Below are 25,855 nucleotides of genomic sequence, written 5' to 3'. Positions count from 1 at the left end.
CTTGGCATGTTCTCATATTGTCAGTTTTCAGTTGACAGTTTAATTACCAAATTGCATGTAACATTTAAAATTTAAAACATATGTGTCAAATTTGGTACCGTCGTTGTTAATAAGCAGATCCATTTTAATGTAACAGGGTTAAAAGTCTCAAAGAATACGACTCATCGCCTGCACCAGGGGCTTTCAATCGGGGGTACACATACCCCTGGGGGTACTTCTGTGGGTCATAAGAGGTATGCAGGATGACTCAGAAATGCACAAATAAAAGTACAAAAAAAGAATGATCTTAAATTGATTTTTTTATGTTATTACATATATTATCTCAAAAACACTGTGCATGTATATTTCACTTTTGTATAGAAGCTCAAAGTGAACCGCAGATGAAAAACAAAACACAAAATCTATCTCGTCTGGACTTTCCACCTGTACGCCTGCGTGATTTCAATTGAGGGGATTTCCACTGAGATACATGGGTGGGTAAAGCAGGGGTCTGGCGATTCTACTTATAGAGAGCACTATGTGCTACTCATTAACTTTGCTGTTTTCAACTTGTCGTATAATTGAAAACTAATCCATGAACACAATATTTTTGGCATTTTAGTATAAATGCTCCGGTAAACACAAATAATAATCACAATACTCATATTTGGCCCTTTTTGTTTAATTTATTAGGTGTGGCTGCATTTTTCGTAACAGTAATAGCAGCTGGTTGAAATGGATATATTTCTAACTTGCAAAAACAAAGGAATAAAACACAAGAGTACAGAACAGAAAGTACAAAGTGACAAAGTTATACCGAATACCTTTGGATATTTTTTATGTTGGCTTTAATGAAAAAGTTTATCATTTTTAGTTATTATAAACATTTTAAATGGCACACATACTTTTGCTGAGATGGAAAGTAAATGTGATCAATATTTACAATGCAGACTATTTTGTATTATAACTTTGCTGAATAGAAAGTGAATACGAGTGTTTCCAAAGAGATTCCGAAATGCTATCTTTTAATTCCGTGCATGTAATTAAACGTTTTAAGAATAAGACTATATATTCTGACCTAAACCAACAGTTTGTTAGTTCCAAACTGTTGTGACATAAACTGTATTTATATATATATATATTATATCTATATATATATATATATAATATATATTATATATATTATCTATATATTATTTATTTTTTAAACAGGGGGGGGAAAAAAGAAAGTGTTAATCAGAATATTTTGCCTTTTATTGCAACTGTTGTCCATTCAGTCGAGTGAAAATTGAAAAAGGGTACTTGAGCTAAAAACTCCAGGCAGAAGGAGTACAGTTTGAAAAAAAGGCTGAAAACCCCTGGCCTACACCATGAGTTTGTAAATAATATTGTGGCAGAGCACAGCTCTGCCCTTTAGAAATTGGCAGGGATGGGGTTAAATTCCCCTACCTGCCTGGGTTCAATGTGTTCAGGTGGCTGGGGTTGATTAGATGATTAGTTTAATTAATGATCAATCAGTGTCCAGCCACCTGACATAAAAGGAGGCCTCTGCTTCTCATCTGGGAGGAGGGAGTTGAGGAAGCAGGTTGGTGTGTTGGTGTGTTGGTGTGTTGGTGTGTTGGTGTGTTGGTGTGTTGGTGTGTTGGTGTGTTGGTGTGTTGGTGTGTTGGTGTGTTGGTGTGTTGGTGTGTTGGTGTGTTGGTGTGTTGGTGTGTTGGTGTGTTGGTGTGTTGGTGTGTTGGTGTGTTGGTGTGTTGGTGTGTTGGTGTGTTGTGTGTGTGTTGTGTGTTGGTGTGTTGGTGTGTTGGTGTGTTGGTGTGTTGGTGTGTTGGTGTAAGTTTGATTCCAGTGAAGGCAATGCCCAGCCTGGAAACCTTATTTTTTTTGTAAGTTTTGTTTTGTTGTCTTTCTATTTGTGTTTGAAGATTTTTTTATTTTGTCCTTGTGCACTTTCATTTTTGTGTTTATTTATAATAAAATAGTTATTTTTGTGAACTTCAGACTGTCTCTGGGCCTCTATCCACTCACCAGCCTGCCACAAATATGTATTGAAAAAAGTATGTACAGAAGAAAGTATATCAATTTGAATGTATATAAAGAAAAGGTATTGTCACTCCTGGTATAGAATAACCACAATGTTAAATTTAAATGTACAGAAGTGGCAGTGGGAGACTTTTTACTTTTACATATCAAAAAGTAAGTAGCTTTACTATGTTGTAGTGTTTGCCATCATCGTGAGTGGTTCTGTGTTCTATTGGTCCAATACTGAGTTATTCTTTTTCTCTAAGTCTGCCTTTATCTGTCTTTGAGCTGCATTGAGCTTATCTGGAGAGTCTTAATGCCTTCATCATTGCATTCTAATCACAATGCCAATGTAGTTTTTCAACTTTGCTGGGCCCCACCTACAGTACACTACATTTGTGTGAAAAAATCAAGTTTATTTTGTAGATTTTTGTAAAATTTAACTTTTGTCAGGGGTTATCTTTTAACAGCATGCACAGTTTTAATTAATTGGTGACTTTTTTTTTCAGGCCATTGTTGTCACAGATGGAGAACGCATTCTTGGACTAGGAGATCTGGGCTGTTATGGGATGGGCATCCCTGTGGGTAAGCTGGCCCTTTACACAGCTTGTGGTGGAGTGAAGCCCCAGCAATGCCTGCCTGTGATGTTGGACGTAGGCACAGATAATGAGGTATGTTATCTAGATTTGCAGTCACGAAAAACTGACCTCTTTTTTTTTTTTTTCTACAAGTTAGGGATTGGGTCCCATCGGTGACATGAGATGAGGTCCAAAGCTCTAATAACACGGATACAAACTAGCTTGGCTCTTTTCATTATGGTTTAAACACTCGCTTGTGGTGTGCAGGGTCGCCGGTTCCCCCCAGCCTCCTCCTTGTTACAGAAACATAACGTTTATTCTCATTTTTCAAACCTTAACCTACAGTAAAAGTTTATGAACACATTTAAAAAAACAGTGCTTGAAGTTTTGTGGGTAGTACTTCAAAATAAAGCAAATTTAGAATGACTTAATATACACAATGTACTTCCTCTGAGTTCTGAAATAATTCATTTTTAATTCAGCCCTATTTGTGTAGATTTAATTAACTGTATTGATTCCTTCTTCCTTTGTAACAAATTATGGTGCTCACATGTATAAAGCATGTATACATACATGAATTAACACTTTTCACTATTCCCTGGTGGGCAAATAAGAGTGTTTGAATTAGTGAAGAATAAACAGTGAATTCATTAGAAATGTGGGAAGGGGAAAGGAGAACCTAAATGTTTTTAAATTATTAATCGCGATGGATTAACAAGGCTGAATTCAAAATGAATTACTTCAGAACTCTTAGGAAGTGCATAAGATATTTCTGTGGTATTCAGCCAGAATTCATTGTGAATTTAGGGACATTATTTTAAAGTATTAGCACTTTGTGAATAGTTCTGCATTTCCTGTCAAGGTGCTTCACAGAGAAATATATATTTTTTTGTCGTTCTCTTGATCTACTCCTCATTTGATATTATACCTTACTGTGGAACTGAGCAGACTATTTCTCTGCGAGTCTTATTTATTCTACTGCAGTACATCTGTTCCACAGGATGTGTCTGCTTCTGCATGTCAAACCACACTGAGATCTCAGAGCCTTCTCAGCATGTTTGGTCTTCTACAGCTCAGCTGCTTTGGGCTTTGTAATTATTGGTGGAGAGATCCTGGCAGCCTGGAAGCTCTGACATTTAGTTCTACTAATGATGAGGCCAGGTTTTAAAGAGAAAAACCCTGTGGCTTTGAAGTGCAGCGTTAGTGCAGCTATAGATGCCAGGCAGCTAAACAAGTCTTGCTCAATATTAGAGCAACAGCAGGCGCGTTTCTCCTATCCAAATCTCCACATACAGTATGGTAACCATTAACCTTTCCACCTGACACACTCTGCCCCTAGTGGTAAAATGATACTAGGTGAATTTAACAACAAGATGAATATAGTTGTTGATAACTCTCATATTTGATACCTGTATGAAGTTGCTCTTTTAAAATTTTATTAGTGATTAGAAAAAATAATTTCTTTAATTCATGTACAGTAAGCACGATTTATGAGAAAACCCCTGAAGTGTGAAACCAAATAGAAACATGATTAGGCTTGCTAAACTTTGAAAGTGGGTGTAGAAGATTTCATGATCTGGAAAAAATAGCACAGACAAAAGTCTTTTTTTCGTAAGTTGTCTTCAAGATTTCAGACATCTGTGCTGATTTGTTACTTGTTAAACCGATCCATCCCACAGGATGTGGTCACCTCAGTTGGTTAAACCACAGTACTTTTAAGGGGCAAACGATGATGGACCAGGTTTGCCAGGTCTCTGTGCCATAGGCTCCATAGATCCACATCCGATTTACTCAAGCAATGTAACCATTGATCTTGGTCTGCTGTGCTTTTGAAGAAAATTACAGACTTTCTCAAAGCCAGTGTATTACTTCCAGTCAACCCTTGTTGTGTGAAATAATTACTTTAAATTTAAAAGGACGTTGATGTGGAAGTAAATAAGACAATTACTTCAGAGTAATTTTAAAAGGTCCTTTATTTCACACACACACACACACACACACACACACACACACACACACACACACACACACACACACAGTTACATACACAGATGCTATACTGCGAATAATGTTATCCCTAACGGGACACAACCCAACAAGGTTACATACAAAGATTATATTAATCACAGATCAATACAATCCATGAGACGCAACTGAACTAATTCTTACCCTTCCAAGCGGATCGGGAGAGCCCTTCGACCCTGGTAAGAGAAAGCAGCTGTCTCCAAGAAATTACCGAGCAGGACTGCGCGCTAATCCTCACGGCATACTCTCATCAGAGCAGGGGAGAACCCCGTCCTTTATAACTTACCAAGTTAGGCTTTTGCGTGCGAGGGAGTGATTGGCCAGATCACTCCCTCGAGGCTCGGCCCTCTGAATAAACCATCCCTTTCCCTAGAACATTCTAACAAAAACAAGTTATATAAACGTGACAAAAACAAGTTATATAAGATACGGGGTTATTATAGGGCAAGGGCACAGATGAACTCGAACGCATTTCTAGAACTTTCTAGAACACACTTTTTTTATTACAACCCTCTACTGATTCTGTAGTTTAATCTTACTGGAACATACTAGAGCTTTTTTATTGCACACTATTGTATGAATAAGCTTAACTATACTGTGGCACCATTATGTATTTTCAGGGTTGTACTAGTAATGAACAATACAAATATTGTATACTACAAGAAGGCAAGAAATAGTACTTGGGGCTAGATTCTGATTGCTGTTTACTCCAAGGAACAAAAGTCCATAAAATAATGTCAGTTGTTTATTTCAGGTATGTTTTCCCTTTCTGGAAAAAAAGTGTGCTAATGATTTGAAGTAAATAGTTTTGAGAATCTAGCCCTTAGTGCTCAAAAGGCTACAGTGTGGGAGAGGAAACTTTGTTTTTACATCATTTAACCCAACAACAATATCTTGAATAACTACAGACAATAAGACATGATCATGGTGGAGTGGTGTATTTGCAGCAAATCCTGTGATGCTTCTAGTCAGTAGATTTCAGATTAAAAGGTTATAAGAAAAGTTAGGTGTGAGACGAGGCCATTTGGCTCTTCAGCCCTCCTCCGGTAAGCAGATGACTAATCCATGATCCACTAATAATGATCAAGAGGAAGATGGATGGTCACAAGTCAAACAAAGCCGAGCTGCTTGAATTTTTGCACCAGGAGTGGCATAAAGTCACCCAACATCAATGTGAAAGACTGATGGAGAGAATGCCAAGACGCATGAAAGCTGTCCTTGAAAATCAGGGTTATTCCACCAAATATAGATTTCTGAACTCTTCCTAAGTTAAAACATTAGTATTGTGTTGTTTAAAAATGAATATGAACTTATTTTCTTTGCATTATTTGAGGTCTGACAACACTGCATATTTTCTGTTATTTTGACCAGTTGTCATTTTCTGCAAATAAATGCTCTAAATGACAATATTTTTTATTTGGAATTTGGGAGAAATGTTGTCAGTTTATAGAACAAAACAAATGTTAATTTTACCTAAACACATACCTATAAATAGTAAAACCAGAGAAACTGATAATTTTGCAGTGGTCTCAATTTTTTCCAGAGCGCTGTGTGTGTGTGTGTGTGTGTGTGTGTGTGTGTGTGTGTATGTGTATATATATATATATATATATATATATATATATATATATATATATATATATATATATATATATATATATATATATATATATATATATATATATATATGACAAATTCAATATACAAATTTTAAGTTAGTTGAAAATAATTTACAACGTAACAGATCTAGTCCCATTACCAATCCTGGTCATGGGGTACCCCTGTGTCTGCTGTCTCTCAATTAATCAAACTGTTAATTGAACTAATAACCTGCTTAGTTAGACTTTTTTAATTGTTCTCAGCTCCTAAAAAGTTGCCGATTTTCAAGTTACTTATAGAATTGTATAGTTAACTTGAAATCACCAACTGTTTTAAAAGCTGAACACAATTCAAAATGTTTAATTAAGATAATGAATAGTTCAATTAAGGGTTCAATTAAATAATTGAACTCAGTTGGAATGAAAATCAGCAGACACAGGGGTCCCCCAGGATCAGGATTGGGGAAACCCTGGTTTAGATCACTGTGTTTGATCAGCTGTCTAGCTAACTTAGCACACTTTGCATTTCAGAAATGTGGCTGCTTTAAATCACTGCCACTGAAGACATAATACTGCCATAGGTTTGATTCTGTTTCACTTGCACACTGCATGCTATTTATTGCTGTAGGTCTTGCTACAATTACTTAAGATTATTTGCTATTCTTTGCCATGACATTCAAGCAGGAATGGATTACATCATCCATCCGTCGTCTTCAGTTTGGGTGTCCCCTCTTGCACTAAATCATTTCATGCTTCCAGACCTTATGAATGTCAGCAGCATTTCACTCTGAACGAAAGATTTTCCTTCAGTATAAGAATTTCATGGGAGAAAGAGACAAACTTTTTCATATTTAATGAGCGCTGTCAACATCAACAATAATTGAGTAGGTTTTTTAAAACATACCTCCTAATTAAAAAAATTGAAATTTTAATAAATAAGGATTTCTCTGAAGTGGTAATTATTTGATTAATTACTGATACGTTAACTCAAAATATTAGGAAAAAAGTGTAAGCCTAAAGTAAACCTTTAGGATGAAAGCAGACCTTCACCGCTCAAAATCGTTATTTAAAGTCCTGCTTTTGGGTTGAAGTGATACAGAAAAGCCTACATTATTTATAAATTTAGGCAGTTTCTGGGCCAATGAGAAAGCTCCCTTTCCTTACATAAGCCACAAACAGTGATACTCATAGGAGGGAAGACTGGGATCCCATTCATTATTATCTGTGGCCACAGAGAAGCACATTGAAAGCTCCTTGTCTTGTTTCTGCCTCTGCCCCAGGGGCTCAGATCAGGACCCAATGACATCATTGTATTTCAAACGTGGAAACAGTGCAGCCATACAATGAAATGTAAAATCCTTGAAATTATATATTAAACTTCAAACAGTATACACTTGTGTTGAGTCTGGTTCAATAACCTCTGCTCTGGGAAGAAAGTGTCCATTGGGAGAGTCTGGTTACTTTAGAGAGTTTGGAGGGGCTGCACGGAATATGTCTGATGCTCATGCCTCCATTACAAAGAAGCTGTAATCCATCTGTAAGGGAAAGCTACTGATTCACAATCCCCTGGCCTACTTTGAAGCAAAGTTTACCTGAACGGAATCAACTAATTTTAGCATTATTACATTTGTATAAAACAACAAAAAATGTATTTATTTTTTAATTTATAGTTTTCTTTTTTTATTATTATTTAGAAAATAAGGGTAAACTGCTGAAGCTACTACACAGTTCAATTTTGTATACATGCGTATACATTGGTTTTGCAATGCATGCACTATCTGAGAATATAGACCACTTTCTGTAGCTGGCATTACATCAGTAAAAAACATCCCCAAGCCCAAAATGTTGAGTAAAGCTGGTTTACAAATGCCTGTATTTAAACACTTATATGGGAGTACAATATTGGGCACACTGAGTTTTGGAAGACTTGGCAGATGAATCAATCAATTATCTAGTATAGGAGTGACTAAGATATACCTCTAGGCTACAGATCCTATCGAATTGCAGTTGAAGGTTATATTTATACTAGTTGCTTTGCTTGCATGCAAAGCATAATGTAAACTGGTAATAATTTCCATCTGTCTCTCTGACTGCTGCCCTGATAAACGTGTATTCAATTATTTATTTTTATATTTTTTATAATGTAGAAAGAGAAGCAGGTTACAAAGACACTTGTGAAATCAGGGGTGCGGATGTTATGCTATAGCACTAGATTCTAGCACCAGGGCACTGTACCTCATATAGAGCCAGCAACATTAGTTTCTCATTGGGTCTGGACTACTCACATGACACACCCACACTCATTCACATTTACAGGTGAGAAGGTTTGTGTCATGTGGGAAGTTGTAAGGGAGGGAGGGAGGGAGGGGGGGGGGGGCTTGATTAGGGCAGGGTTTGATAATTTAGAACTAGTAGGCTATCAATATCCAAAACCCCTGGTTCGATATCTTAAAAGAGAGATGCAATTCTGAGTACTTTTTTAGGGAGTCACAGCTTAAAACTGATCAGATGTTATTATAAATCTGCACTCAAAAACATTCACGTGTCACATACAGATATAAGGAAAAAAATGATATGAGGTCACAGGAATGTATTACTTTAAAGTGTGTCTTTAAGCATCCACTGTTATCATTTTTTTCCCTCATAGTAAGACTTTAAGGGCATTTCCCTGAAAGTTGAATAAAAGTCAAGATTAAATGTGTTTACTGAGTCTGTTGTTGTACCTGACATAAAATAGGTAGTTATGGATAATGGGCTAATGTACTAACCTTCACAATGCATATTTAGCTCATTTATATGTCTATATAAGACATGCCAGCCATAGAAGAATAATCTTGGCAGTGATGCATTTACTGTACAGTCCTGTGAGTGAGCTCTAGGAGAAAGGGGTTTTCTAGAATGAGTAAATTGACAGTCTTGATAGCCAATGTGTTTTATTCGTTTCATGTGCGAGTGGCCAATGATCATTTTGACTAAAACTCCTGAGGCAAAACCAGTCTTTAGGCTGGGCTGGGGTGTTCTCTGGTGTTGTACATGCTGTCAGATGCGTTCTGAGCCATTTTGGACCACTTTCAGAAGAATGTTTGAACTTAAATTAAAAGAAATTCACATGAGGATAGTTACAAACAGTTTTTTTAAATGCAATGTTTGCTCCAGGACTTACTCTCTTAGGGTCAATTTGCCCCCCCCATCAAACTTTTAGATGGATATTTTCTTTAGTGAGGGGGTCAATATATTATGATTTTAAAATTCAACAGAACTCCAGTATTTGTATACTGACCTTGTGTTTCTGAAGAACAACAAAAAAATTAAAATTTAAAAACAAAGTTTTCAATTAGTCAGTAAGAATTAGGTCTTTTGAAATTACCTTTTTTTAATAAAAACTTGGTAGAAACACAAGTCACTTTTTTGCAGCTGTTTTTTGCAGAAGATTATTTCCTTTTCATTTCTGAACTTTTGCCAGGGCCTTCCCAAAATCAGACTCCTTCAAGTGAGGTCCCTCAGCTCTTATGACAAGGATGCAGTCTGTCACTTGACAGTCTATTCCTGAGGGCAGCCTTCGACACACTTTGAACCATGAAGCCCCTCTCCAATAAAACTCTAATGTTTTTTAAACACACACATACATTTCCAAATTACATTATAAACCACCATTGTAAAAAATAAATACAATAAATAAAAACTAAGATATAAAGTTACAATGTGTTTATCTTCTGTATGCTCCAAAAGAATAAAAATAAATATAAATGACCACTTAGTCTGTATTTTAATATGTGAAGTAACCATATTGGAAAAATAATTGGCATTCGTTAAAATAAATATTGTCACGCTGCATAGCATGAAACATTACATAATGACTTACATTATTCATATAATAGTAAACATGAAGTTTAAAAAAATGTAGTGTTTTTAAAATGAAGGAGCTGGAGCTGTGACTCGTTTCACAACTTTATTGCACTTTAACGGTAAGTATACACTTCAAACTAAACAACAAATAGTACCCATTTTTCACAATGTCTCGCTCTGTCACTCTCTCTCCAGTTCAAAACTAATCGATTCCCTCTTCAGTTGAGGCATAACTAATCAGACAGGCATGACTGTTTTGGTCTAGTAAACAGATATGTTTAAAATATGTCATACTGTGTTTCATTGCCTGCTGGAGGATTCTCAAGAACAGTATTCATTCTTTGTTTTGTTTTTTTCCTTCTGTATATCATGTATTATGCATTTCTCTGTACTTAAAGTATTACTACATCTTGTAAAGCACTTTGTGTGTGTGTGTGTGTGTGTGTGTGTGTGTGTGTGTGTGTGTGTGTGTGTGTGTGTGTGTGTGTATGTGTATATATATATATATATATATATATATATATATATATATATATATATATATATATATATATATATATATAGTTCAACGCTTGTCTTTGTGTTCAAGAAGGATATTATCTTCAGGTATTCCTCATCTTTGTAGACAACTTTTTGGGTCTTCCAGTCCTGGTTGTCAATTACAGATGATGTTTCTCTGTACATGTTGATTATGCTCCGGATACCACACTTTGAAAATCAAGTGATGCAAGCTATTTCACTCAATGTTTATGCTTCTTTATGCAAGTCAAGGTTTTAATAATAGTAGAAAACACTAGTGGAGGCTTTGAGTCGATGCTCATAATGCATCAGTAGAACAATGCAACACGTCTAAGACCTTTGCACAGCAGTGTATAATTAAGCTCTTATATATCAAGAGCTATAAATTAAGCTGCTTTGTCATTAAGCTCCAGCAGTTATGGTATTCTTATAACAGGTAACAAAACAGGCAACATATGTTAACCTAAGTGTGGTTCGGGGGGTGACTAGGCCCGTGCGCCCTATCATCCTCCTCCAATTAACTTATATTTAAACCTTAGTCACTGTAGTGACTTTGGTATACAATTTATTTATATATAAATTAGTCTGTAGACGCACTGTTTAAGAACGTCCAAATGTTAGTAACTGAGACATACCATAATAGTTCGGGGATATCATGTAGAACTCGGATTCCCTTGACAATAATTGACATCGACACAACGTGTCAGAAATACAAAACAATCATTTATTTAAGGGAAAAAGGGGTGCACAACTAATCTAATATTTCATAAAGGAAAGGCTACTGGTTATTGGAATAGTAATATGCAGTTCATTGATTCCATAGTCAAACGATTACAACAACAGTAACATCATTAGCATACATGGTTAATATACTAATATTGAATATGTCTTATCACACAAAATGTCTACTTTGCATTAGTATTTTCAGTACCCGTTTCTCATTGTAATTGATCATGTCAATATGCACGAGAATTAATTCAACTTCCCATTCAAAACAGAATCCAACATTCCAGTACCTAATTTAGCAAATTAGTTTTACCATGTTAATTTAATTGACGTGATATATCAAACTAATATGTTATCAACCTCAGTTGATTATTCAGATTAACTCAAATGGGGCAATGATGAAATTCTCTGCATTTGAGGCAACTCCTTTTGAGTTGCACATTTCAAACAAACTTAATAGATTTCTTACACACTCTAAAACAGGAAGTTATATTCTATTTCTAGAACAGTTTCCACTTTAACATTTGCTTCAGTTACTTTCTCGAGTCATAAAGTATTTAATATTAGACATGTTAAAACATTTCCATATACAGACGTCAATCTGTGTCAATGAATACTGCAGGTCTCCAGATCCACGGTTCCAATGTAGACTGTACTTTGCTGTACGCATTGTATTGCATAGGCTCACAATAACCAATAGTTCCTTTTCAAATGGAGATCAGCTTGTTGATCTTGTTGGGTATTCGCTACAGTGACCTTACACATAGTCTAGATTCTCATTTTATTCTCTTAATACGCATTTCAAAAACTGATCATCTTCGGCAAGGACAATTTTTACTCAACTTTCAGAAATTGACTGTCCTCTATGCCCATATTCTTTTATGGTGAAATACATTTCAGAACGTAAACCTAAATCTCCTTCCAATCTCCTATTCATCAGTGCAAGTGGGTTTGTTGTTTCAAGGCTGTTGTTTCATACTCCCTGGGGACCACTAATTCAATGAGGTACTGGTCAGTGAGTGTGTCAGTGAAGTTTATATTCAACATCAAGTTACAGGTGTCCAGTTTTTGTAGATTTGTGCAACAGTCTCTCGTGGTACAAAAAGTTATTGTTCCACTTGCTTGACATGGCCGTGTTGATCGCCTTCATCCTCCACAAAACTACATCTAAAAAAAATCTCTTTCAGCAAGATCAGGCACTGCCTCGTCTCGCAGCTTCTAGAAAATGTCACACAAGTCATCCAGTCGAGGAGACGCCCAAACACAGACAACGTGACAAGATCATTGACCTACATTTTCCTCACTGCCTACACCCTCACCACGTGTTTACCCGGATATGATGTATCTCTCTCGATCAAGTTTTTTTTTTTTTTTTTTTCAGGACGTATTGTGCTTGATCCAGATCGTTGTTTATTGATTACCTGCTATTTTTGTCAAAACCTTTCGCTGTGACAAAATAACAATTAATATTTGTTTTGTTTATTTACTATAAAATAGTTGTTTTACGTATTTTTATTGTGTAATAAATTGCTAATAGGCCTACTAACAAATGTGTCGATGTGAGGAGTGTAAATATGAAAAATAAAAAAAAAAAAAACTCACTCCAGTGGGCCCATCAAAACATTCTAAAACTCACTACTCAAAGGGTTAAGCGCCACTTCATTTACCTCATTAGAAAAGGGTTCTCCGTGAGTCGGAGGGGATCCCCGGCCAAACGCCTCCTTTAGCATGTATGATTCTTTGCCACCTTCTCTTTCAAGTTCTGATGCCTCTATTCATGTGAGGGCCCCAAGTGGTGGAACCACTCTTGTTTGTCGGGTCTCCTCAAAGATGGTGACCCCTCTCCTGTTTGTCAGGTCTCCTGTTTGTCAGGTCTCCTTAGCGACGGAAACGCCCTTCTATTATGTTGGGCTTTTGAAGAGGCGGAAACACCCCGCTCTGTATGTTCTAACATCTACTAACTTTGTTTTCTTTCCAGTTCGCGAGCCTCTTCATATGTCGGGTAACCTCAAAGACGGTGCCCTTCCTTGTATGTCGGGTCACTTCAAAGACAGTGGCCCCCCTCCTGTATGTCCAGTATCCTCAGCGACGGAACCCCCTTAGTGCATATGTTTGGCCATTGAAGAGTCGGAACCTATTTTATGTGTTAATATTACTAATCAGTGTTTTTCTTTCTGATTCGCGAGCCTCTTTTGTATGGGTCATCTTGCCGACGGTGACCCCTCTTCGTATGTCGGATCATCTCAGAGATGGTGACCGCCCCCCCGTTTGGGTTTCCACAATGACGGATCCCCTCTTTATATGCGTAGGGCCTTTGAAGGATGGATCCTCTCTTTTATGTTACTAACTTTTTGTCTTAAAACATCACAGCAGGTGGCCTTTTTCCGCCCCATGAAGTTTAATGTTTAAGTCTAGACGGGGAGGCAGGTTAATTGCCCAAATGCAATGTGCTGTACCAGCCATCAAGAATCCCACACAGAATCTGCTTCCACATGCTACACTGCTACAGTGCTCTTTTTAAGTGGATTAGCATTTCTGAAGCATGACATCACTGCCTTGAACTGAGAAAAGTGGTGGCATTTAGTTGATACAGATTGGGAGCAGAATGATTAATTTGCAATCTTACTAATTTTGTTCATGATATAACATTTCTGCTGAATTATTTTTGTAAAGTGTATATTGATCTAAATAGTAGTTCCAATTTCCGTTAAAGATTTAAATGGCAGCGGTATTTCGACCTTTTCCGATTAACTGAATAGAAGCCCTGTGAATTATACTGTAGCATGTGCCTTTTAGTAATGTATGTTATTTTGGTTAAAAGTGTTAGCAAAACTAGTGTCACCATAGGTAACACTTTTCCTGTGGTTTATATTTTTACTGTGCTAAACAATACCTGGGATGTGACTTAATTTAATGTGATTTAACCATTTATTGAAGTGGATCTTTCATACTGGAGGGGGATCAGTCGCTTTAATACCAATATCTAGCAGAAATCACCACGTATTCTTTATTCGTAACATTAGATGGCATCTGTTATTTGATAAACATATTATAATGTGGTATACAACAATAAATAAGTTACTTTTTTATTAACTGGAGTGAATATTCTGTTAAGCAGCATTTGTAGCATTATGTGTGGAATACACAGAGTAGCTGTCAGAAAACAATTTACCATCGGACTTTAAATCAGTATATGTGCAAGTTATACTATTTCTTACAGATGACACTTGGGGGTAGATATAAGGATACGCACAAAGCGATTTGCGGGTGCAAAACCCCCTTAATGCGGCAAATCTAAAGAATGGTGTTCTGCACCCACTATGAAATTTGCACTTTGCCATCATTAATCCATTTAAATTATATTGAAATGCATTCCAGTGAAGAAAAAAGCATGGAATTGGGTGGGATCTGGGTACCAAGCGGACGCAAAAATTATAATGTGATGTAAGGATTTTGCCTTGGACTTAGGCAATTGCTGACCTTCCTAAAACTTTACACCTTTTCTTACAAGGTGCAAACTATTGAAGAAGTGAGTAATTACGAGTTGTATAAAAGCACACACCTGCAGAGACTTGTCAGTGACTTCAGGATGGGTGCTGTGGTACACTTCCTGAAGCAGAGACACTTAGCTCTTGTTGAGGCGAGGCAGGAACACGAACAAAACCCTGCATATTCAATCCCAGGGTCACTTAGCTTGTGATGCTGGAGGATGCGGTGCTAAAGTATTATCGTCTCACTCGGCAGGTCATTCTGGACCTAATAGCTGATATGTTGGAGCTAGATCATAGCATCAATCTAGGAACCGCTATTCCTGCACGTGTGAAAGTGCTGTGTTCTCTGCACTACTTAGCCTCTGGCTCCTTTCAGACCACAGTTGGAATGTTTGGTGGGAAAGCCCAATCCACCTTTTCCAGAGCGCTAGGCACATTTCTGGATGTCATGTTGAAAAGGGCAGGCCAATACATATCATTTCCTAAGGATACTAGCATAACTGATGTTGGCTGAGGCTTTTCCAAACAACTGTTTCATGCTGCGTGACCTCAGCTGTAAGGACTCTCAGCTCCTTCTCAGAAAACTTATTTTCCGTGCGCCAAGAGGACTTTGCTGCCCTTCCTCTGACATTTAAAAAAAAAAAAAAAAAAAAAAAAACTTACATTTTTAAATAGACCGATGCACTATTGAGACCCTCATTATAATTGCGGATCATTATTTGTGCGTGTTGAGTAGTTTGCATTGCTCTTAAGCTTACATAGGCTGCAGTGCAAAATAATTGCCTGGCTGCGATGCAATCTGAATTTTGCATCTTCAGTTATTTGTACTGCGCCTATACTTACATTTACGCCTTAATATTTATATGAATATTTGTTCATAAATTTACCATGTACACAGCCATTAACTTTTCCCCTTTTTATGTAGTACAATGTAATGCAATGTCAGAGTTTTTAAAATTTATTTTATCATTAGAATATATTGGAAAAAAATGTGTTAATTTAATTTGAGCACCTAAATGTATACATAAACACTGGCTGATTTGAAAGAAACATTAGATTTTAGTTCAGAGCATGTTTTCATTATTTTTTGGTAACTGTAAACTGTTGCTTAGAAATCAAAGCTGCTTTCTGATTTTTATTTGGACTGGCAGCAAGCCAGCAACTTATTTTCTTTGGACTGAATTTCTTATTTCAGCACATCCATACTAGATTTGAATAACAAATACAGATCAGAAACTATTTGGTACAATGCTACAGTAAAGAGATAGAATATCATAAAGAGTGCTGCATGATACAATCTGATCTACATCTCACAAGAAGTCCTGGATTAGCTTCTATCTTTTTTATAATATACTGTATTGCTTCGATTAAGACACTTTTTGAACCATTTTTTGCTTCTCAAAAATAGCTTGAGTGATGCATATATTAAAATCGCCAATAAAAGATGTGGCTACCCAAATACACAAACAGCAACGCAACTGACTGCTGAGAAAAGACAACAAAGACTCCTGCCTGAATACACAAGCAGCATCGTGACACTGCTGAGAAAAGACAAACTAAAACTTTACTGCCCGATCTCGAATCATAAATTTTATACAGGCAGCCATTTTCAAAGAAACATCATTAACTTCCTGAGGAATACTAGAAGTGTTTACAATTTCAACATTTCTAACAATCAGTGCCAGCTTGGATAGATCGGACCTGCTGATCAGATCCCCAAATCTTTCGACATGCTAAGCAATACCACAGTTCACAAATTAGGAGAAGAACACCTTCTGACTGTTGTCTTTGCAATGTGGTCAATGCTTTTGTGGTTGCTGGGTTACATGTTGACTGATGTTGTAGAGTGTTGTATCATAGTTGCTGTTGCTGGGATGTGTGATGCCGTAAGTTAGTATTACTGTCAGTTCCATTACCAAACTGTTATCTAAATCCTCCAGGAATATGTGGACACTGGAATTGCCAAACAAGTTAAAATTTACCTGGAGGAAGTCTGACATTGTATTATTATTTTATTTGTATTGGGGAAAAAAATGTCAGCCAATTCAAAGTTTATTTTTTTTGACGTTCATAAACACTTTGTAAACAGTCTTAGTTGCTAGGACTTGTTTTTACCCGTTGGTTGCACTGTAATAATTAAATGGCTTGGAACGCCCATCAGCCAATCAGGACGCAGATATCTCCCAACCCATTTTATAAATCACAATATAGAGCTATGGCCAAAAGTTTTGCCTCGCCTACAATTTTAAGATTGAGACATATAATAATAATAAAAAAAAAACTATATGAACACAATTTAGATATTTTATTTTACATCATGTACTTATTCTAACATATAGTAGACCCTTACAGCTATGGCCAAAAGTTTTGCATCACCCTATATAATTAATTTGCTTCAGAAAGTCAAATGAAACCTGCTGAATAATGTTCAGATTACATATTGCATTACATACTGCTTTGTAGTTTTTCATATACTTAACGAAAAACTGACAAATTAAAAAATGTAATCAAGTAGCTTGTTTATCAACACAATTGATCAAATTAAAGCAGCATTAACCTTTATTATTCACTGAACAACTCTATGCACCTGTGCCATTGTCTGTTACCTCTGGCTCTGTACCTTAACCAACACTTCCAAGACTTCTGAATTGTGGTGAAAGGAAATAAAAATACAATATCTGAATAACCACAGGTTTCTGGTAAGGAAGTGCATTGTCTGATTAATGCCAGAGTGTCTGAATGGGAAACTGGAATCTGAAATAGAAGCTTAGCTTTTGGAAGCACATTTCTTTGGATTATCGCAACAGTGGGGGGAAATCGTACGACTTGTATCAACAGGCGTGCCAGGAATGTGGGTCAGTTCTCTAATTGCATGGAAAATTAAATTTGCTTTCTTTTCTTTTTGGCTCCTTCCAGTCCTTTTTTACTGTTTTAGTCAAATCAGAATATTACATTGGCATAACACATTTATTTTTCAGACATACAAGACAACCAGCTTCAGTTTTTTTCTGTTGTTGATGAAAATGCTAAACTTATTTTGACAAAATGCCAAATAATCAGAAAGAGAAAATGATTAAAACAAAAAAAAAAAATCATATTCCAAATTTTGAACCCATTGGCCATAAAGATATATTTAAAAATGACATGTCTCAGTAGATAGTGCAAGGATTTCCAGAGGTAATATAATAAACAGTCTTCGTATTAAATGTTAATTGCTACAGCAAGAATGTATGTTCTTTTTTCTTTTACAGGAGCTTCTGAAAGACCCATTGTATATTGGATTGCGACACAAGAGAGTGAGAGGCCAAGCCTATGATGATCTCCTGGATAAATTTATGAAAGCTGTGACTGACAGGTACACGGGGAAGCACCCTCTTATACTGTTAATGTAGAGAAATGTTCCATTATGGTGGTTTAGCTTCTAAACTTTAACAAAATTACCAAATCAGTTTGAGTTGGATAACATTGCATCGGTAAAGCGTTTTTTTTTGTGAGACTATCAGTTTATTGAAGTTCAGTTAAATGTTAATAAAGTCTATAGATATGCAATAGGGGTGCCTTAGTGCATCCACCATTACACTAGTATAGCAATATTGCATAATCATGAATGTCCTACACATATTTAAGACATTAAAATAGAACTATGTAAAACAATGTTGGTATAATATTGATATGTCCCTGTTACATATCTTAATTGATTAATAACAATTACTTGCAACTTCATACTACAGTGGTAATTGCATTTTTTTTGCAACACAATATAAATAGTTTTTTGTTTGTTTTTAGTTTATTCATTAGATGTTAGTTGTAGATAAAGTTAGTTAATTAGATCCCTTAATTGTATTTGCTGAATATGGTGAAAACAGCATACTTTAAATTCAAAATAGGTGAAACTGGATTTGGATTTGAAAAAGAAGGCTTATATTTGGGTTTGACTTGTATTTTTTACTTCAATGTAATGTTATTTTATGAAATTGCAGGAGGCTGAATGGTCTGGATCCTGGAGCCTCCTGTCAATTACATAGCTCTTCCCTCTTTCATTGACTCCCTTTACCTGCTGCCAAGTTCTCTATACAGTATAATCAGAACATTTCTCATTGAAAGTCACATAAAAGGTTATTTAGGATAGATGTCCTAATTATACTGCATAATGAACTGAACATAAAAGAATGGTCTCTTTCCCCATGTGGTGGGGGACTCTGGTAATATCTCTGTATATTCTCAACAGCAACCAAACCAGTTATGAACCAAATCTATTCTGAGTCAGCCAGACAGATCATCAAAATGTGGATCTTATGCAGTGATTATCTCTATCTGTGTTTATCTGTCTTGTCTAGTAGCACACTCGACACGGTGAACACGAGAACTACCTTGATTGTCAATACACCTCCAATTTTTGCAGTTGGGTTAAATCATACAAACTGTTGATTTTATTCATTACTTTATACTTTAGATAAGGGTTGCGTCCAAAACCCTCCTGATCTTCGTCCCACCTGTACGTTAATTGCTTAATTGAGCCCATGTACTCCTTCTAGGTCTTAATCTGTCAATTATTTAATGATAACTAGAAAATCCAGAGACCTGGATCTGAGCCCCTCTGCTCTAGGTTAATGTAATTGATTATGGGGACCTATACTGCATTGGTATAAGCTGAATACTGATGTGCACAACTGATCATCAAAACTTAACTTTTATTTGGACTTGGAAAACTGCATGTACTATGACAGTATAATTCATCAGTGCATCCATTTGTTAAGATCCAAGCCATTTTTTTTTCTTGAATCAGCTCTATCAAGGGCTAGTTCTGGCTCTCCTGCCTTCTGCTTGCAGTTTTCAGGACTTAAAATGTAGAACGCATTCCGTTGTGGGTTATCATGAATACTTTAATATTTCTACAAGAGACTGTCAGGAACCACAGTTCTCATTAGTTATGTGATTCGCACTATTACTCCAGATGCACTTTTTGTAAACGGTAGTTTCATGATGTAATGCCTGGTATTAGCAATTGTAGGTACTTGGCTGCTGATGTCAACATGCTTGAGACTGAATATGCCAGCAATAACCCTAGTCAGTCACTTATTTTTGGAGTTATTTTTATTGAGCCTTGTAAGAGAAATACAATGAGTTCTTGTTGTAAATCTCCCTCTCGACCTGTGAGTGCTAAATAACGAAATAAGTATTTGGACGGGCTGGCCTGACAGGGTTCTGAGGTCGGGAAGTCTGTCAGCCTGGATGGATCGTATTGACCCGGAAGGTAAACAAGGTAACAGCTGCAATAGACACAGCTGTAATCGTTTATCAAGGGATCATGCGGGGTAGCATAAAAGGGGCCAGAGAAACGCTAATCTTTTCCTTCGCTTGGGTTTATGTGAGAAACTGGAAGGACCGGGAGAGACGCAGAGAGAGCGTATTGTAAATATTCATGAGTGTTTTTTTGTTTGTCCATGTCTGTTTAGTAACTGTCTGTATTTTCTGATTGTAGCACTAGACGGCTAAACGCAAATCCGGAGCTGTCGCCAAGGGCCAGCACAAACCGGATCAACACTGCACTTCAGTCACAATTAACATTGTTATCACTGTCGTTCACAAATAAAGCACGTAAGAACATGAGAAAGTTTACAAATGAGAGGAGTCCATTCGGCCCATCTTGCTTGTTTGGTTGTTAGTAGCTTGCCTCCTATTTTCTGTTCTGAATGCCCCTTTGTCTAATCTCTGTTATTCTGACCCATATTGATTTGGCTTTGTTTTCTTTGTCCAGGTTTAACACCTGGGCTTCAAGACTGCTTCTCATGTATATCGCTACCCCTCCTGCTCTTCTGTCCTGCCTGTCTTTCCTATACAGTGTATACCCACAAATATTATATTCGTCCCCATCACTCTCAGACAACCAAGTTTTTGTAACACCTATCACATCATAGTTACTTGTTAGTGCAGTAGCTTCATGTTCTAAAATTGTGTTTCTGATACTTCTAGCATTTAGATAAATACATTTAATGGTTGTCTTACCTGAGTTGTCCTTGTTTTGATGCGGTCTCCCTTCTGTTTTTTTTTTGTTGATTTCTCCCCCCTTCCTTTCTAGTTTAGTTTAGTTTAAATGCTTCTGAACCTGCTCGAGGATCTTTTCTCCAAGTAGACTGGTTCCCTTTTTATTTAAGTGCAGTCCGTCCCATCTATACAGATAGTCCTCATTGTAGAATGTGGTCCAATGATCAAGATAGGTGAAGCCTTCCCGTGTGCACCACGTCTTCAGCCATGCGTTTAGATTAATTATTTCCAGCTGTCCATATGGTCCTTTGCAAGGTGCCGGTAGTATACCAGAAAATACCACAGTTTTGGTCTTGTCTTTTAATTTCCTTCCTAGCTCTCTGAATTTGTTTTGCAGGGATTTTGGTCTGTCTCTTCCAATGTTGTTTGTACCGATGTGGACGACTACTACCGGGTTGTCTCCTGTTCGTTCTAGGAGCCTGTCCACGTTCTCAGTGATATGCGTGACAGAGGCTCCTGGAAGGCAGCACACTGTTGTAGTAAGGGGGTCCAAACTGCGAATTGAACTTGCTGTGTTTCTCAATATGGAGTCCCCAACAATCATTGTAATATGTCATGTAATATATTGTACTGCACCACAAGCACTGAGAGCACTCACTTTGGACTGGTGATCGTATGTGTGTCATTGTGTGTGTAAGTACTGTGTATTATTGACGGGTCTGCAACCCTTTTTCAATACTGTGCAGCACTAGATTTTAGATATATGGTGCATGATTAGGCTAGTACTTTTGTTACTAGGCAATGCTTTATTTCGCGCATCATTTGAATACATTGAATTCTGTGAATTGTACTTTTTTTTTTACATTTTCTGCAGTCTTGAGTGAATTCCATGCATTTTGATCAAAAAACGGTGGCATGTATTCAGTCTGGCCCTGCTCATAGGTTGTCTCCAACAATTAGATGCGAACATCAACTATAGCTTATACTGCAAATACCAACTATACAGTTATAGCAACTTGCATGCCCTGGGTTGTTGCTGGCTTTAGGACAGCAATATAGTAGTTTATTTACAAAGGTTGAATATGCTGAAGTGGCAGAAACAGTTTGGAGTTTTTGATATATGTTTTACCCTGCTATAAAGGGGCTGCAAATTGCAATGCCTGCACAGAAAGATGATCCTCGTATACTGTATGGTTATTGCCAAGATTCTAAGAAACCTTTTAAAAATAAAAAAAAAAAAATTATTTTGTCTTATTTTGACATTGACAGTCTATTAAAATAGGGTATATGCATGTTACATGAATGTTAAATGTAACATTCAACATTTATATCCGAAAAGATACATTTTGGTGAATAAAGATCTGCCTTATCAACAAGTTACTCTTGTCATCTTCTGGTTAGAGTCCTATTAAAATACCATCCAAGACAGGAATTATACTTGGTTTTCAAATGTAAATGTTAAGGACCCTATTGAAGCAGGCAGAAAATTATAATGCTTGGTCTAATTGTTCTTAGCTATAAAGTCACAAAGTGATTGATTCCATTCAGGAATTGATCAACACACACCCATACTTTCATAGTGACCAACAAAAGAACCTGCAGAAAAATGTTTTTGGAAAGTAAAGAGGTAGATGACAATTGAAACGTGTGATATCACTTGACCTTTCATTTAATATGGAGTAACAGTTAATGGTTTTTTTTATGAATCAACAGGGTGAAAGTAGATTGGTCTTGCATTGGTAAGAGGCAGTGGACCATGACTTTCAAGCAAGTAAAATCTCACTTTTAGAGAGAAGAAAAATACAACTACTGTTAGCTGTACTATCTAAGAGGCAGATAGATGTTGTGCATAGTGAAAATTTCCAAATGTATGGTAAAGGAACATGTTTCCCTAAAAGTCCAGCTTAAAGTTCACATGAAAAAAAATGTGAAATACAATTGTGTGGTATTTGGAATAGTGTAAGTACCAACATAAGTGGAATATATATATATATATATATATATATATATATATATATATATATATATATATATATATATACACACACACACACACTCACTGAGGAGCCCTTTTAGAGAATTTGACAATGAACTGACATCCTTTCTGGTCACACTGATTAGTAGAGGCTGAGTTCCACATTCCACGTGACTGTCAGTAATCCCCTTTGGAATCGGTGCCCTTGACATGAAATTTAATATGGGGAATATTGTCTGGCTCCAGTCTTGGCCCTGCTGCTTTCACCAGAACAGAATAATTTCTCAAGCCCATGAAAGTCCAGGCAACTTTTGTGTAGTGTTTGTATGGCAACTTATAAAGCAACATTAATTTGAACTGCTTTGTGAAAATTGCTGTAAAACTTCCCTTATAACGAGTTACTTGAAGTTGCACGAAAGCTAGCAAGTGCACCATGTACTTAGATTGAGACTGTTATAGTGTCACCAGTCACCCTGTGGTGATTTAGAAACCTCCTGGGTCCTGGGTGCCCAAATGATATTTCATGTCATGTTGTGAGGTTAAGTTGGGAATTTCTCACTGGTATCTGACATTGTTCTGTGGAGAGTAGTAATAAATCATTTTCAGAACATCTCTTTGTGTCCTGTAAGCCTGACAGGCAGTACTTTGTGTCCTTTAGAAAACACAGCTGCATTTGAGGATAGCCAGTTATTAAATCTGCAAGGGAAAAGAAAGAAAGATTTTCAGAATTCTCAGCTTATTTTTTTGGCAGAACAGACCAGATTTCCAAAATATTTTACTGGTGGGTTGACATTTCATAAAACATCATAACTATTTGTGATGCGCCTGCATGGTCAATTGTAACTGGTATTATAATCAGGAGGCACAAGTTAAGGTGCTCTGGATAGGAATTAGATATGCAGAATCTTGTGAATGATTTACCAATTGTGAATTCTGCTCTGTTTGGGGATTAGGTCATTGTGAATCATATTTTGACTACCAACCTGGTTAGTTTTGCTAATAATAACATTAAGGCATTAGCCTCCAGTATCTTTTTAGATGGATAAAAGGAACTTACCTTGGTACTTGAGGGACAGGTCTAAAGATGAAACACCTAATATTTATGGGAGGTACACCAGTAAAACAATAAGACAATTACATAGAAAAAATAAAATACAAAAAAAATATAACTGTTAATAGTATGAAACTAGTCCAAAATTATTTATAAATTTAATTTAGACGCAAAAATGAACCTTGTTCTTTTTCTTCCGTTCTTAAACAAGCACAAACTGTACTTTTGTACAAAGGCTTTGATAATATTATTTTAAACAGTAAGATCTTCTCTGTGGGTAAGACTACACATTTCCATACTTTAGAAATAATAGCAAATACTAAAAATCAAAAAACAATTTAACAGTAACAATTGAAATACAGTATGGTAAGTTAGCTCAAAGCTGGTGAAGAGAGGCAGCAAAATCCTCTCCCCAAGAGTTCCACCCTGAACTGAACTGCTCATTCACTCAGGTGCCTTTATCCAGATGGCCTGGTTGAATTGGCAATTCCATTTCAAGTACGAAATGTTATGCCATAATCAACTAGGATATACCTCTGTGTAGCCCGATTTACCCGAGTACATATGTGAAAGCAGACATGGGCTCAGGTGCTCCTGATAGTCCCGAATTGGCCCAGGACAGCCTGGTTCTTGGCACTGGTCCAGCTCCTGGACGACCAGCCTTGGGAGCTGCCAGTGCGTCATGACCTGCTCAGTCAGGCGCGGGGGACCCTGTAGTATCCCGGCCCAGTGAAGCCTGCAGCTGTGGATCTAGCCTCTGAGCAGCTGCAACTAAGTCAGCTCGGTGTTTTGAATGAGGTTGTTGCAACTCTCCAGAATGCCAGGACCGCGTCTCTGCATTCCCAGTACAGGTTTAAATAAGTAGGCTTCCAGACACTTTCCCCATAGCAAAGCCTGCCTATGCATCACGGAGGCTAGGACTAAGGTCACTCTCCAAATTTTCCTCTTTAAAAGCATCTCTGCTTTTCATGTCAACCAGCCTCCTGGAGTTGGAGGCTTTACCTACCACCTTTCCAATCTGAAAGGGAGAGGAAGCTCCACACGGGCTGCCCAGTTAAGGCATTAGTGTACTATGTTAACAGGACTCAGGGTTGGCATCAAACAGAGCAGCTCTGTATCTGCTATTGGTCTAAGGTCCACGGACAAGCCCTGTCCAAACAGCGGCTGTCGAAGTGAAGCCAGTAAAGCCTACACTCTCATTTATGTGGAGCTTCAAGTGCTTTGTGACGGTGGTCCACTATGAAAAGCGCTGTATAAATTAAATATTGATTGATTGATTGATAGTCATTTAACACCCTAAATTTGTCTTTTTGCATGTGGTGAGCAATATTTTTAATGTCTTGAGACAAAACTAAATGGCCTTTACTGCTGCACAAGTGAAGGCTTTTATAGCATGTGCCATTAGAAAGATAAGACGTTAAAAAGAGCGAACCCATGCACACAATGGAGCTTTATAGTCAACAGATGCTTTTATTGGGTTACACTGCATTTAATGCATAATTGCACTGTTGCTATGAAGAACAGCACCTGGTATATGTGATTCCAATGTGGTAGGTCTTACTGGCATTTCATCCACTAAATAAAAAAAATACAAATGACAATACAATGTGTTAAATTCTGATGTGAAGTCCTGAATCAATTGATAAAAACATGTGCCTATCACATGACTCTGGCAATATTACTAACCTGTAAATAGACAGGTAATACTATTTAAATGGAACCCGGACATGAGCTGAATTCAGCAAGAAAATTATTGTTTTTTTTAACTGACTAGCTTAGCTAGTGCCATCACATTCAAATCTTCTGGCTTACTCATATAAGCAGGGGCCTACTTAAATCTCAGTAAATTTTACGTATTTTTCACGGATAGGTTGCGGAATAAAATTAGGATTTTGCAGACCTGTTTAAACATTAAATAAACCTAAGTAGACAGTATTTCAGAACACTATAAAAGCCTAAAAATAGTGGTACTTGCTTCCTTACTAAACAGAGTACTGTCATTTTGTTAAAGGGAAGCATGCAGCATCCCCCTGCAGTTCACTTGCCCATACATTGAGATT

At 36.9% G+C, this 25,855-nt stretch overlaps 1 protein-coding gene across 1 annotated transcript in view; it reads left to right on the top strand.

Moving 5' to 3' along the window:
* me1 (malic enzyme 1, NADP(+)-dependent, cytosolic) overlaps positions 1-25,855 on the top strand; it is a 148,732-nt gene that overhangs the window by 95,712 nt on the left and 27,165 nt on the right. Inside the window, exons 5-6 of the mRNA XM_041253235.1 lie at positions 2,511-2,672; positions 18,036-18,139. Of these exons, the coding sequence (XP_041109169.1) occupies positions 2,511-2,672; positions 18,036-18,139 (266 nt within the window). The remainder of the gene's footprint in view (positions 1-2,510; positions 2,673-18,035; positions 18,140-25,855) is intronic.

Source organism: Polyodon spathula, chromosome 6 (genome assembly GCF_017654505.1).
Source record: "Polyodon spathula isolate WHYD16114869_AA chromosome 6, ASM1765450v1, whole genome shotgun sequence".
NCBI classification, from domain to species: Eukaryota; Metazoa; Chordata; class Actinopteri; order Acipenseriformes; family Polyodontidae; genus Polyodon; species Polyodon spathula.
The sequence above is the reverse complement of the archived record's forward strand: the minus strand, read 5'-3'. Positions and strand labels throughout refer to the sequence as shown.